Source organism: Mytilus californianus, unplaced genomic scaffold (genome assembly GCF_021869535.1).
Source record: "Mytilus californianus isolate M0D057914Y unplaced genomic scaffold, xbMytCali1.0.p SCAF_14, whole genome shotgun sequence".
Lineage (NCBI taxonomy): Eukaryota > Metazoa > Mollusca > Bivalvia > Mytilida > Mytilidae > Mytilus > Mytilus californianus.
The window spans coordinates 19,739,755-19,755,512 of NW_026262626.1; the positions used below are offsets into that span (position 1 = coordinate 19,739,755).

General features: G+C 31.9%; 1 protein-coding gene across 1 annotated transcript; it reads left to right on the forward strand.

Moving 5' to 3' along the window:
* Positions 1-112: 112 nt before the first annotated feature.
* LOC127724346 (uncharacterized) lies at positions 113-15,710 on the forward strand. Its single transcript, XM_052231285.1, has 6 exons — positions 113-191; positions 2,173-2,301; positions 4,766-4,844; positions 6,470-6,709; positions 8,309-8,416; positions 10,050-15,710. Exons 3-6 carry the CDS (start codon positions 4,781-4,783, stop codon positions 12,428-12,430), a joined length of 2,793 nt encoding a protein of 930 aa, XP_052087245.1. The 5' UTR covers positions 113-191; positions 2,173-2,301; positions 4,766-4,780; the 3' UTR covers positions 12,431-15,710.
* Positions 15,711-15,758: the final 48 nt, after the last annotated feature.

Consider the following 15,758-nt stretch of genomic DNA (forward strand, 5'->3'; position numbering starts at 1 on the left):
GGCCATTCTCGCTATAATAACTTATTTCTTGGCATTCGTCACAACTCGGCCGATTCCGTACCTAGCGGATTCACCCGAGGATTGCCGATTGATTTCTTGGAGCAACCAGAAAGCCGAGTAGATCCGATTGAAGAGCACACCTGAAGTGTCTATTAATAGTTAGCAACATCATCACAGAATTTTAGAAATTTGTAAGATTTGGTAGCAAAATTTGAAAAGGCATCATTTTTATTTTGCATATGTAAATGTAATGAAACAGAATGTTTCAACTAACAGAAGCAGTCACATGTATTACTTTTATTACTTTGATCATCTGTATTTCTACTTTCGTTTTTCACGTTTCCCACTATCTATTCGATTTTATTCAAATTAATTATTTATTATCAATATGTTCAGTTATGTGTAATATTAGAATAAATGATTAAAATACAAAAAAGGGGAAATTACAATTGAAAAGGTAAAATGATTGTAGGCCTATAGCCTGTTACCCAATCCAACAGGTCATGCACATCCATGTAAAAAATAGAATTATATCTCAGCTTTCAGTTTCAATCTTGGCAGGCAAAGTGATGAATAAGGGATTTGTGACACAGTCTTGCTTGTGGGCTGTCTGTAGTAATATCTGTTTGTGCAATAATGAAGATCGTACCATGAGTCGCCCAAATTGACAAATGGGTTATTTGGAATATAAATTTCTGGGGAAGCCCTGATATTCTGACAGCCCATTGGTCATACACCCAATTAGTCAGTGGCCTGATGGGTCTGACACACCAATGATCCGACATCCATATCATTGGTTCTAACACCCCAATAGGCTGTCACCAAATAAGTGAACAATAGTTGTCGGATATCTTTTTATATTAGAGAGCCTGATGGTCATGGCATTTCTTAAATACCAGATGGATGGTATAGTATTATCTGTTTCAGTTTCTTTGACATACTTATAAGAAAGAGTTGTTCAAATACCATGCCAACGTTATGATTCTATGAAATAGATTTTCTACTACATATACTTTCCTTTGTAATAAATAAGGACTATTGGGGTGTCAGACTAATGGGGTGTCATACAAATGGGGTGTCGGACTTATGGGGTGTTGGACAAATGGGGTGTTTATAGACCCAATTGGGTGTCGGAATATCGAGGCGACCCTATTTTCCTGTGCTAAAACAATTATTTTTTATTTTATAGCAAATATTACCAAATGCAAATAATAAGGGAGCAACCACTTAACTTCAAGGGAGGGGGTTATGGTTTTTTGTCTGAGGCAGAAATTTTTTTTTTTTAGTTTTTCGACGCTATCAAATTATTTTTTTCAAAATTTAACACAATAAGGTATGGGGAAAATCTGGATTCAGAATATTTTTTTTATCATCTGATTGCATGACCACAATATTTTTTTTCATCCAATTGGTGGATCAGAATATTTTTTTAGGAAAAAACCATAACCATGATAACGTTAACCCCCCTTGAAGTTAAATGGTCGTTCCCTAAAATGGAAGGCAAATACATTTTGTAACAAATATAACAGTATTTTATCTTACTGGAATAAAAGGTATAGAATATTTGTTCCAATAGGAACACATATCTGCATATTATGGCATTGTTTATAACAAATTGTCCAGGGGAACTTCTGTTAGACAGAACAAATATACATTGATCATGACAATAAGATTGATTGCTGATATAATTTTCTATGTGATGAAATGTATTCCCCATTTCCATTCCCATTCCCTTTTCTATTTATACTGCCGTTATGGCATGTATGTAATAATCTGCCATATGATTTTGCAATCCCATCAAAGTCAGATGGCAGATATCAGCTAGAATCAAATTTCAGTTTCGCAGATCTACTTTGTAAAACTATGTCAACTGGTTTTAATTTTAATCTGGTTCAAATGCTTAATGCTAAAGCTTCTGTAGCAAAAGATTCATTGTTCAAAAACATATTTTTGAAGTTACATATATTCATGTTTCACAATTTTGACCTTATAATATAAAAATTGAGATGTGGTATATGATTGCCAATGAGACAACTATCTGACTACTGCAGTCTATATCTACGATTGTGAGAAGAAATGACATAGATGTAAGACCTCTATCAACATATATTAACATGATAGATGTACAAATGTATATAGTTTATATGTTATCATGTTTACATTACTTTTCAGATAAAACCATAATGTGTACAATACATTGATTTGAGGCATTTTTTCTGCAAATTTTTCCTATACAAGAATGAGACCATTGATGTTAATCTGCTAATAAGAAAGAATTGTTAGTGAGAGCTTTGTCGACAAGTAAGTTTTTCATCTGTAATTATAGACATGAAAAGGATTCTTATACTATCTATATATATAAGTTAAATTTTACTGTAAGTCTGTTAATTTTTGTTATTGTATGATGGCATTGCATGACTTTATTGCTCTTTAACTTATATTGGCATACTTGGCCCTTTCAGAGCCAGGTGAGCCTTATCCATCACTTCAAGTGTCAGTCATTATCCATGTTCATTTTCTAATCTTTCAAAAATCATCTCCTTTGAAACCCCTTTACAAATTTATATCAAACTTGACATAATTTGTTTTTAGGGTGTCTAAATCATAGTTAATGAATTATATTGCAGTCCATTCACACTTAACCTCATAGCTGCTTATGATGCATGGCTATAAAAATTCGTAAGGGTTCCGCGGAACCCAGTGTCTCGCCTACTTTTTCTGTTAATCGCAGGCTCAACAAAAATGAGGAAGTAAATCAATAAAAATATTCCTCTTGATACTATCTTTTGATTGTAAGAAGCTTCTGTCCAAGTTTGGTAAAAATCCAGGATAGTTTATGAATCTAATAAATGTTTAAAAACTTTAACTGCAGACTGAATGTAATGTTAACTGGAAGAAAACAAAATTTCCTTCTAGATACTAGCATTAGATCATAAACAAGCTTCTGTCCAAGTTTGGTACAAATCCAAAATAGTATAAGAAAGTTATTAAAATTTTAAAAACTTTAACCACAGAGTGAATGTGTTGTTTCCTGGCAGAAAATCTAAGTCCATTTAAAAGTAAAATAAGGAAAAAATGGATTTTTTTTTTTACAAAATTTACTTCTGGATACTATCTTATGGTCATAAACAAGCTTCTATCCAAGTTTGGTAGAAACCCAGGATAGTTTAAGAAAGTTATTAAAATTTTAAAAACTTTAACCACAGAGTGAATGTAATATTTCCCGGCAGAAAAACTAAGTCCATTTATAAGTAAAATACGGAAAAAATGGAATTTTATTTTTACAAAATTTACTTCTGGATACTATCTTATGATCATAAACAAGCTTCTGTCCAAGTTTGGTAGAAATCCAGGATAGTTTAAGAAAGTTATTAAAATTTCAAAAACTTTAACCACAGAGTGAATATTTGTGGACGCCGCTGACGACGACGACGACGACGCCGACGGAATGTAGGATCGCTATGTCTCGCTTTTTCGACTAAAGTCGAAGGCTCGACAAAAATGAAACATATATAGTGTAAAAATGTAAGCAATTTTTATCTTGAAACATGATATTAAAGAAATTATGACAGAGCAAGGATTTTTATATTTTACAAAAAAAGTTTTAAGAACTATAAAACAATAAGAAATCTTCAACAGAGGTATTAACAATGCTTGGAATGTCAAATTTACCATGGAATGTCTTCTTTTCTTGGACTTTTGATTTTAATGGCCCCATTGGTATCACCTGTCTCTTTTTGCCCCCCATGAACGTGTTGCGGGGGACATAGAAATACTGGGCGTCCGTCCAGTCTTGTTAGCGCTCTCATGTGTACAGTTCTTGCTAGATTTTTATGAAACTTATAGCATATGTTTATTACAGCAATGTCTTGGACGAATTCAAAAATCAGTGCCGATCAATTATTTTTAAAAGAGTTTTGCCTCCTGGAAACATTAATTATATGGAAAATTGCATAGTTAAGTGCTCTCATGTGTACAATTCTTTCCAGATTTTTATGAAACTTATATCATAGGTTTATATTAGCAATGTCTTTGACACTTTTTAAAATCAATGCTGGTCAATTATTTTTAAAAGAGTTATGCCCCTTTGAAATATTGAATAAATGGAAAATTACATGTTAGCACTCTCATGTGTACAATTCTTGCCAGATTTTTATGAAATTATATGACAGGTTTTCATCATCAATGTCTCAGACAAATTTAATAATGAGTGCCGATCAATTATTTTTAAAAGAGTCATGTCCCTTGGAGATATTGATTATATGGAAAATTGCGATGTTAGCGCTCTCATGTGTACAATTCTTGCCAGAATTTTATGAAACTTATATCATAGGTTTATATCAGCAATGTCTTTGACACTTTCGAAAATCAGTGATGATCAAATATTTTTAACGAGTTATGCCCCTTGGAAAAATTAATTTCAACAGAAATCGCATTGCATATATATATTTGCTCTGAAGCCTTCATTTCTCTAAGATATTTATAAATTGTTTTAAAGAAAGAAAAAAAAAGTGTTTTATTTAGTTATTGCGCTTGTACCTTGGATAGATGTGCAACGTGGGGGACATTGGAACGCTTTTCTTTTATTTAACCTACATACCGGTAATCTAATCAATTTTTTTTATCATCAAAGAAAGGTGAAAAACAAATATTAACAGTTGATTGATTTTACGACATATTTTTGTCTATATGTAGTGAAAGATTCAGGCTCCAAAGAACCTCTGGTTACTTAGATGTATAATTGTTTTCATTTTCTCACTTCCAGAGATTTAGATTCACCATGACAAAACTTGATACAGAATTCCAGCTTCTTCTCTCAAAAATCAGTGATAATTTGACCTCAGGTTTGTATATTGTTCAGTGTTTTCCCTAGATTGGGGCTAGACCGAAAGGATGTTGGTCCTGAAATTTGAAGGATGGGACTTTAATTGAATCTAGACAAATAATGAATCTACCATTTTAAAATATGGGGGATCTAATTAAACGTATGTGGGCCCCACTATGGATAAACTCTGTAGGGAAAACACTGTGGTTTCTCTGGAAGAATAATGACATTTGATACAAAAGGAGATGTCAGGTATATATGTCAATGAGACAGCAACCATTAGACAAAAATAACCGAGAGAAATCTTAGAGGGTAACAAGCAGTCTTCAACAATAGATGGGACTTTTGTCTTTAAAGAATTTTAAATTATTTCTGAATTATGTCAAATCTATAAAAGTTGTGAAAAAAATTAACATGTTGGAAACAATCAGAGGTCTGCCATTAAACCAAATTCTCCAACAAACGAAAAGATCATTAAGGTATATGAAACAACAACTACTGATGAATTCCTGACTTTGGATCTACTTACCCTTCCGGAGCACCTGAGATCACACCCAGTTTTTGGTGGGGTTTGTGTTGCTCAGTCTTTAGTTTTCTATGTTGTGTTTTGTGTACTGTTGTTTGTCTGTTTGTCTTTTTCTTTTTTTGCCATGGTGTTGTCAGTTTATTATTGACTTCTGAGTTTGAATGTCCCTTTGGTATCTTTCGCCTCTCTTTTGGACAAGCACATGAAAGTGAGGCAGGGTTTATAAAACCATCACCTGACTTCATAAACATCTCGCCCCTTAGTGATTTTTTTTTAAATTTTAGCATAAAAACTTTTTATCATGAAAACTGATAAAAATTAACAAAAACTACATACAACAAATAAGATCTTCAAGACAAGATAAACACGAATGAAAATGTCTTGCAAGTGTTTATTTGAACTATTGCCCTTTAATGATTTCATTGGTCTTTAATATTGTGATGTAACTGCTTTAAAAGTGGAGGGCCATATTTGAATTGTAAAAAGGTATTGAAATTTTTGGGAATGATTTTTAAATATATATCATTGGCGGATCCAGGGGGGGGGGGAGCTGGGGGGCCTGGGCCCCCCCCCCCCTTATGTGGGAAAAATTTGGTTGATTATATAGGGAATCACTGAAGCATGACTGTAGGGGCCCCCTCTTATGGCAGTCAGTGGGCCCCCCGTTATAAAAAGTTCTGGATCCACCACTGTATATTCTGATTTTTAGGTTAACTCTGATTTTGGTAAACAATTATTAGCCTTGATTTTACTTGAAAGTTGTATATTGGACAATAAATTAATTTCCAGGAAAAAAATTTCGCCCGAATTGAAATACATACTTTTCCCAATAACCCCACTCATACAATAAGCTTATCATAGATCCAAGGCTTATAAGAAACTAAATGCATCGTTTTGGGAGATGTTGTTTGAACTCAATTTGCCCTGTATTTTTAAGATTAAAGGTGCATTCCACCAATTATTCTCTCGCATACAATTAATTGAGAAATAGCCTTTACATACAGTTCTATTTATATCACATTCCTTCTTTAAATAGTTGACCAGAAATTGAATTGGTGCGTAAAGTCCCATATTTCATTATGATAAATTTTTTATCATTATGTGCTTTCATTTTACAGAGGATGTCAAAAGTTTGAGATTTTTGTTAAAAGCTGAGAATAAAATTCCAGTTCAAAATCTAGATGCAGCAACATCAGGGGAAGACATTTTCCATTTAATGACAAAACATGGCCTTTTGTCAAAAACAAAGACAGACCTATTGATAAATTTTTTGAAAGAAAAGAACTTGCAGCCACTTGTAAATGAGCTGGAGAAATTTAAAACAGAAAATGAAGAAGAACTGTCACAACCAGTGGAAGGTATTTACAGTTTTTATAAAAGATATTTTACAACACATATTTGGAATGCAACTTGCTTGTCAAGTTTCTTGGGAAGTTTGTTCATTCAAGCATTACAATTCAATATTTTCACACATCAAGAGAGATAGGGAGTTTCTGTCTGGTTAAAAAAAGACACTGAGATTTGGTTTGATTGAACAAATTATACAGTCAATTTTAAATTTGATGCAAGAACAAATTTCCTAACAAGCTTGAGGGGCAAACCAACCCAGGTAACATATATGTTGAACATGCTATTGTAGGATAGCTTTAAATTTCATTAAAAAATTATAGCAATAAGGGAACCAATCCTATATTTAAATGTTCATAATTTAAATTAAATTTAAACAAATCACCAAATATAAAAAAGAAGATGTGGTATGATTGCCAATGAGACAACTTTTCACAAGAGACCAAATGACACAGAAATTAACAGCTATAGGTCACCGTATGGCCTTCAACAATGAGCAAAGCCCATACCGCATAGTCAGCTATAAAAGGCCTCGAAATCACAAATGTAAAACAATTCAAATGAGAAAACTAACGGTCTAATTAATGTACAAAAAAATGAACGAAAAACAAATATGTAACACAGCAACAAACGACAACCACTGAATTACAGGCTACTGACTTGGGACAGGCACATACATACAGAATGTGGCGGGGTTAAACAGGTTAGCAGGATCCCAACCCTCCCCCTAACCTGGGACAGTGGTGTAACAGTACAACATAAGAACGAACTATAAAAATCAGTTGAAAAAGGCTTAACTCATCAGATGGATAAAAAGGAAGGGGATTGAAGTTATGACATTTGGAACATATCTGCTATCATCTGTGAAACAGATATTCCAAAACGGTCAACCAACTCGTGATGGCGTCTGTAAGATTTACGAAGGGATGTACTGTACCATTCACCATGCAACAGCCAGTATAAGGAAAAAATATTTGGGCTATAAATATACTGTAACATTAATAATCCTGCTTAGTTTTTTTTTTAAGTACAGAGCAGGAATTGCATGCATACCACATTTATGTGACATTAAATTGTTCTCACCTTGATAGTGAATATATTTAATATTTGACACTGGAAGTTTATCACAAATTCATCCATCATTCTCAGTCATATACCTTAAATTCAGAAATTATTGCATGTTTTTTTTTCTATTAATTCTTATAATAAGAACTCTCTTTCTTATATATAACTGATACATATATCTGTATGCAGGTTTATTTGAAATCATAATAATTAATACATGCCATTACTTGCTGAATTTACAGTAATTTAATGAATTTATAATGAATAAGGCATAACAAATTTTTTTTCTTTCTTTTCATTATTGCTCCAATTTTTGAACGAAGAAATTTTTAATAAAAAAAAATATCATATTTGTTCCTTTAGGAATAAAGGATATAAAATATCTATTCGAACATGAATTTTAACAGATATTATGGCATTATTCATGACAAAGTTTCCAGGGTAGCTTCTATTAGTATTAGGCTGAACATATATGTTTTGACAAGATAAAAATAAAATATATTTTATTGTGCAAGATCTTCTTTTAAACATTTAATTTTCTTTAGGTCCCTGTAATATACAAGAAGACATGGTTGTGGAACATTTTATGGAAACCACCAAGTTAGTAGAGCTGACATCTAAAATGGAAATGGAAAACTTTGCTGTCCTTTCAGGTACACATTTATTCTAGGTTATTGAGTCATGGTTTTGGTTTGTGGATTTTTGCAGCTGTCATGGTATCTTTTTCCTCTTTTTTGTCACCTAGGGGACTTGTTTCTTGTTCTGTGTGTATGTTCTTCCATTCATCTGCCACTTTTCAGGTTAAACTATTAATACCATGAAGTTGTGTACACATATGCATGAAATTGAAACTAAGGACAAATGTTTTTTATGATTTGCACTTTTAAAAATAAATGCCAAATTAAGGTTTTACCCAGATCCAATGGTTAACTGAATATGAAATTGTTATAATTTTGGTAGGAAATTGGTTTCCGTTCTCTAACTTTAGTTTACCTCAACCAAATGATATAAAAATTATACTTAATGCTTATTACCACAAAACACAGATCAAGTTCGAAATTGGGTGTCATCACTTTTACCGTTCTTGAGTTATGCCCTTTATAAATGGAAAAATTGCTAAATATGTAGTGTCTGTTCTCTAACTTTAGTTTGCCTCCACCAAATGTTATGAAACCTATACACAATGCTTATAATTAGAAAACCGCAATTTTTATACGTGTGCATGCAAAACAAATATCTTGTTAGAGGGGTCTAAATACCGCACAAACAACATTTTCCAAAAGATAAAAAAAGTGAAAAAGTATATTTTAACAAAACGCATTTGACTAACAGGTCGAAATATATATATATATATAGGAATCATCCTGTCCTGCACTCATATTTACAGCGACTGTACTTTTATGAAGATTCCATAAAGGAAGGTCATGATCTATGTGAGAAAATAAGATCTTGAACATTTGTACAGAATTTCAATACAATATATAGAATTTCAAACAACAAATATTAAGCCAATTGATGTTAATCCTTAAAAATACCAGACACAACGATTATTGGTATAGAAGATTTCATTGGTTTATAAAAACCCACATGATTGCTGTTGAAGATCGTAATTTATGTTGACCTATATTTTTCTGTCATCTGAGGTTTCTGACTTAATCTGCATTTAATGATGCATCTCCTCTTATTTATAAAATGCGGTTAAAGTTAAGCATGTAAAGTGGCTTATTTCATTTGGGTTCAAATTTCAAAATTTTAAAAGCCCAATTAGTTTGATATTTTTTTATTGACTTGTTTTCTTGCCCTAGATTATAACCTTTCTTAATGATAAAATTTTCTCTAGTAAAATGTTTCACTTTTTTTCTGTTATGGGGAAAAATAAACCCCTCTTGAAAATTTTCCACTTTTACAGTATGTCAGTTTTGAGTGTCTCAAAATAGTACTTAGTCATATTAATGTCAACATTATCGGCTGCTGTGTCAGCTGCTACAGAAACAAAATACTTTAGGAGTTTTTTGTTTGTTTTATATTGTTTTAGTTGAGCAATTTTGTATAAAGCTACTTTCAAAATGTTAAATACACATAATACAGTAATCAACAAGATTTGTGTAGAAAGATTTCAAGGACTTTTTATAGGAGCCCTCAATTCTATACCATGAAATGTAATACTAAAAATAGGCAGTGGCTGGTGACATTCTTTCCAGTAAAGCTATGGAGATGGACAATATTTCATTTTGATAGTTCCATTTGTGTTAATAGAATAAGGATATATATTTTTTTTATTTATAGGTTTAACTGGATGTGGGAAAACCCAGTTGGCCTTGTCCTTTGCCTGTAATTTTCATAAAGACCATGTAAAAAGCATTTGTTGGAAGATATTTTGTAAGGATGAGATAACATTAATGAACTCTTTGAAGAAACTAGCAGATAAATTAGGTCTTGAGAAAGAGAGTACACAGAAGGAAAATATTGATAACGAGGATTCTCTGGATGAACTACGAAAATTAATTCAAAAAGAATTGCTTAAAAATAATGATGGTCCAAATTTGATCATATTGGACTATGTCACAGAGGAAACAAAAATTCAATGTCAGAAATTGAAAGACGCTCTTTTGAAACTGAATGTGAAAGTAATTGTAACAACTTGGGATTCAACATTTTGTGACACAGAAAACATCATCATAGTCAATGGCTTCTCAGAAGACGAAGCAGTTGTGTTTTTACAAAACAAGAAGAAAGAACTGAATTCAAAAGAGGAAAAAAGTTATAGAGAGTTGGCACAAATGCTAGGTAACCATCCATTATTACTGTATGGAGCAAGGAGTTGTATGGCTTCGTCAAATCAAACACCGAAGAAATTCATCAAATATTTACGAGGAAGCAAATCGTCTGAAATGGATAAGTTTGTAAGATCCGTATCCAGAAATGGAGAAGTCTTTAAAATATTGCAGGAATATTTAGAAATCTTAAAGAATGATTATGGAGAAGATGTTTTTGATATGGTGCAAGCCTTGCAATTTTTTGCTCTGGAAGATATACCTGTCCTTCTGTTTGATTTCTTTCCTACAAGAAAACAGAATCATCAAGGATTCAACACTACAAACTTCATTCAAGCCATCAAAAAGTTTTCATTTGGTATCGTGAGGGGAGTTGATGATGACCGATTTATTACAACACACTTAGCTGTTGTGAAAACTATAGAAGAGTCGATGTCAGATGAAGAAAAAGCTAAACTTATCAAAAATATCTTGACAGCTTTGATGTGGCTTATGGACAAAGATAATTATAATGCAAATGATTATGACAGGAATTATCGTCTGCTACCCCATGCTATATCAGTATTACAACATGTTAAAAAATTGCGAGCAGAAAATCTGAATCTCTTGTGTGATTTTGAATCAAATGTGCTCTTGGCTTATGTGTATGACATAGTTGGGTACACATACAATTTTTTCGGAATTTTGAAAAATGCCGGGGAACATTCAACAGCTGCCAAAGAAGCATGTTTTGCCATAATAGGTATATCAGAAGAAGAAATTGAAAAACAGGTCATGCAAAGATGCTGTCGTGACGACCATCATAGAACATGGGAAAAATTTGCAGAAGAGGAAGCAGTCATTATATTTAAACAAATTAAAGTTCAGATTGGTGATGATGACAAAAATGCACTTTTGTGCAAAATGGCAAAACAGTTTGCATTGAACAAATATAGGGGTCAAGATCACATAAAAAAACTTGAAGAATATTTAGAAGATGAACTTGAAGAAGAGTATCGTTTGACAGAAAGAGAATATAAAGACCTTTGTAAACAACATCTTGCGTTGCCAGAAGATCAGATTGGGGGCATATTTTTATTTGAACTTGTATTACAAGTTTTTTATACATATGGAAGGAGAATTTTCTATTTGGGTGATGCTTTTGAGAAAGATTTGGCAAGGTCCTTTACTCATTCTTTGTTTTTGGCAAAGGCATTAGGTCAAAGAATTGCCAGTGAATATCCAGAGTGGAAGGTTCTCTATGTCATGCTTACAGAACTTAGTGGAACCTTGCAGCTAAGATTTGAAGACAAAGCAGATCTTCAACTTAAAACATTGGAAAATCTTGAAGATGCAGCTGAACGGTTTAAGAGATTATTAGAATACAATTCTGAAAACTTTAATTATGGAGTAATAAAATCTGGACCAGAAAATGCACAGCATGTGCATATTTGCTGCAAACGTTTGGTGAAGTGTTACACTAGCATGACCGAGATAACATCAGACGAAGCAAAATTGAAAGAAATACATGAAAAGGGTGACAAATACAAAGACATGCTGAATATTACACAGTCTTCATGTAGAGCTGTCACAGCTGCGAATTTAAGAATGGCAGAATTTTCCTTACGTCGGGGAAACTACGAAGATGCTGAAATGAGATTTAAAGTTGTTGCGCCAGAGGATATGATAGAATATGATCAGGAGATTAAATCAGCAAAATTCACTCACCATGAACTTAAAGCTCTAAAGGGACTAGCTAAATGTTATTCATTAAGTGGTCAAACAGAATCCGCCAAAACACTAGCCAATAGAATACAGATCAGACTAGGATTGGCCAAGGAATATGAAGAATTAGGACATTTTAATAATTTAATGCAGAAGTTGGGATTGTCTTCTGTAGTAAAGTCAAAATAAGGAAAATAGCTAGGAATTTGTATTTCTGAAATTTACCATGTAAAGGAACCTATTTTTAAGTTTTCTAATGTTCATATTTTGTTTTTGTTGCAAGTAAGAACATTTTGTCTGACTGAAGGCCAAATTTTCTTCATAATGGTGTGTTTCATGCCAAAATTTTACATTTATTAAATGCTTTTATATGAAAAAAAACTAGGTTTTTTTAGGGTAAAAATTGAATGAAATGCAATAAAAATATATATGTTAATGCCTTGATATCTTTTGATACTTTGATATTTTTGAATTTTTGTAACAAAGATCTTTTTTCAATCAAATGATAAAAGTGGAAAATAGCTAGGAATTGTAAATATTCTGTGTCGTATTTCTGAAATTTACCATGTTATGGAACCTGTTGTTATGTCTAATGTTTGTTTTTTGTTTTTTTTGTTGCAAGCAAGAATTTTTTTTTGGCTGAAGGCTATTTTTTCTTTATATGAGTATGTTTCATGCCAATATTTTTCATTTATTAAATGCTTGTATATTCAGGAAAACTAGTTTTTTTAGGGTAAAGATTGCATGAAATGGAATAAAACCCTTTAAATGTTACTGCCTTGATATCTTTTGATATTTTGATATTTTTGCCTTTTATTTGCAAAGGTTTTTTACAACCAAATAGATAAAAGAGGATATTCTGCATCATATTTCTGATATTTTTCCAATTATTGGATTTTTTTTATCATGTTTATGTTTAATGTTATTATTATACCCCTGCTCTGAAGGAGGGGAATGTAATTAGCTCACCTTTCCGAAAAGGAAATGTGAGCTTTTGCCATCACTTGGCGTCCTCCGTCGTCAGTCCGGTGTAAACTATTTCAAAGATCTTCTCCTCTGAAACTACTGAACCAATTTCAAACAAACTTAAGCTGAATGATCCTTAGGGTATCTAGTATAAAGTTTTTGTTTTATTTTCTGTTTCGTCAAGAAACATGGCTGCCATGGATAAAAATAGAACATAGGGGTAAAATGCAGATTTTGGCTTATATCTCAAAAACTAAAGCATTTTTAGCAAATCTGACATGGGGTAAAAGTGTTCATTAGGACAGAACTACCTGCACTGAAATTTTTTTTATACCCTGTCTCTGAAGGAGTGGATATACTATTCTGTAAGTATGCCAGTCCCATAAAATTTCGGTCACATTTTTCTCAGGGACTACAAACTAGAGCTTCTAGAAATTTGGTATAAAGCTTCATGTGAGTCTGTATTACTGTATCATGCATTTCAAAATGTATCACTTATTAACTTCCTGTTTACTGAATATATTCTTACACATAATATTATGGCCATGTATGAAATTTTGAATGATTTCAACTACAAATCAAGGCTTTCTGAAATTTGAAGCAAGATTCTTTTGAGCATTCTTTTGACTTTAATTATTTATCCCTTGTAATTTTTTATTAACTGTGTATTTGCATACAGGTGTCACAGGTCAAATTTATTCGTTCATTGTGTGTTAATTTACGCTTTTTGATTGAGTTAAGCCTTCCAATTGATATTTTATAGTGTGTTTTTCTATGTTGTGATGTTAAACTATTGTTTCAGAAAAGGGAGAAGGTTTGGTACCATTAAAATTTTAATCCCGTTGCAAATGTTTGCACCTGTCCTAAGTCAGGAATCTGATTACAGTAGTTGTCGTCTGTTTATGTAGTTCATATGTGTTTCTTGTTTCTCGTTTTTATATAGATTAGACCATTGGTTTTTCCGTTTGAATGGTTTTACACTAGTAATTTTTTGGGGCGATTTATAGCTTGCTGTTCGGTGTGAGCTAATGCTCCGTGTTGAAGGCCGTACCTTGACCTATAATGGTTTACTTTTATAAATTGTAACTTGGATGGAGAGTTGTCTCATTGGCACTCATACCACATCTTCCTATATCTATGATATATTACAAAGAAGCAGATCCAGGAATTTTAAAAGGGGCATAATTTCAAAAATAAAAGTATATATGGTAATTATATGGTATAATATATATACTGACAATTGGAGTGAGGCCAAAATATTTTTGGAAGCTTTTATGCAAAAAAAATAAAAATTTCCGAACAAAGGAGGGGTATGGCCTCTATGCACCCCTAAATCCACCATTGCTATATGATGCATATTTCCACATCCGTCACCTATCGGCTTCTTGTTCAAGGAATACTTATAGTCATGTATCATTATTGATCCAGACCCTCAAATATGTTTACGAAATAATTCCTTCATGTCATTCTCTATGCTCATTTCAACATGGGTAGGCATTATATTTGTCGCTATTTTACACTTTGCGTTTAGAAGGTGTAAAATATGGTCAAATATAATGCCTACCCATGTTAAAATGAGCATAGAGCATGACATGAAGGAATTATTTCGATTCTAATAGAAAAAATACGGTTATTTTTATAGGTCAAAGCATACGAAAATACCTTTAGGAATGTTTGGCTAGTCCCATTTTCTCTCCATTAATTGTGTACATTACATTTTCATATTTGATAAGATTAAAAGCTAATAGCAGGGTAAATGTATGATGTTTTAATAACAATATATATATATATACATAATCAAATTTTATTTAAGCAGATAAAAAAAAAGATAAATATATAAATTATATATTTTATTAGGATAAAAATGAAAATAACGAGAATGTGAACAGTAAATTTGTGCGCATGTGTCAAATATATTTGGTGCTAAATAGAACATATTTGTTTAAAAAGGGTAATAAGGATGTCATATTAGAATTGATGATTAATACTGGCCAATCAGAGTGACAGTTGTTATTGAAATAAAAAAATGAATAACATTAAGACGTTTATAATTATAATGTGCAATTATGTAGTCTGCTTGGACTAGACATTTATTAAACAATCCTTCTCAATTAAATCATGGATTCATTCAAACAATCAAGATGGCTGCCTCAACGCAAATAAAAGAACTTTTTTTTCTGCTTTTAGAAATATGGATTGGTGGACAGTTATTTTTATTTTTTTATGTAATTTTTCTTTCATTGCATTTTATATAGTGTAAGACATTTTTCTGATTTGTGTTGGGGTTTAGTTATATAGATGTTTGTTTTTTTATGAAACTACTGTATTCCATTGTGTATATATAATCAATGATAATTATTGATAAATATTTTTATAAACTTTTAGGTTTAGATGTGCCATACGTTAGTTTTTGTGTTTTATAAACTTTTAAGTTTAGATGTGCCATACGTTAGTATTTGTATCTTATAAATTTAATAAACTGCAGATATCTTTTGATAATTGATATTGTCGACCATTATTCATCAGCATTTTTTTGTCTTATTGTTGTTGC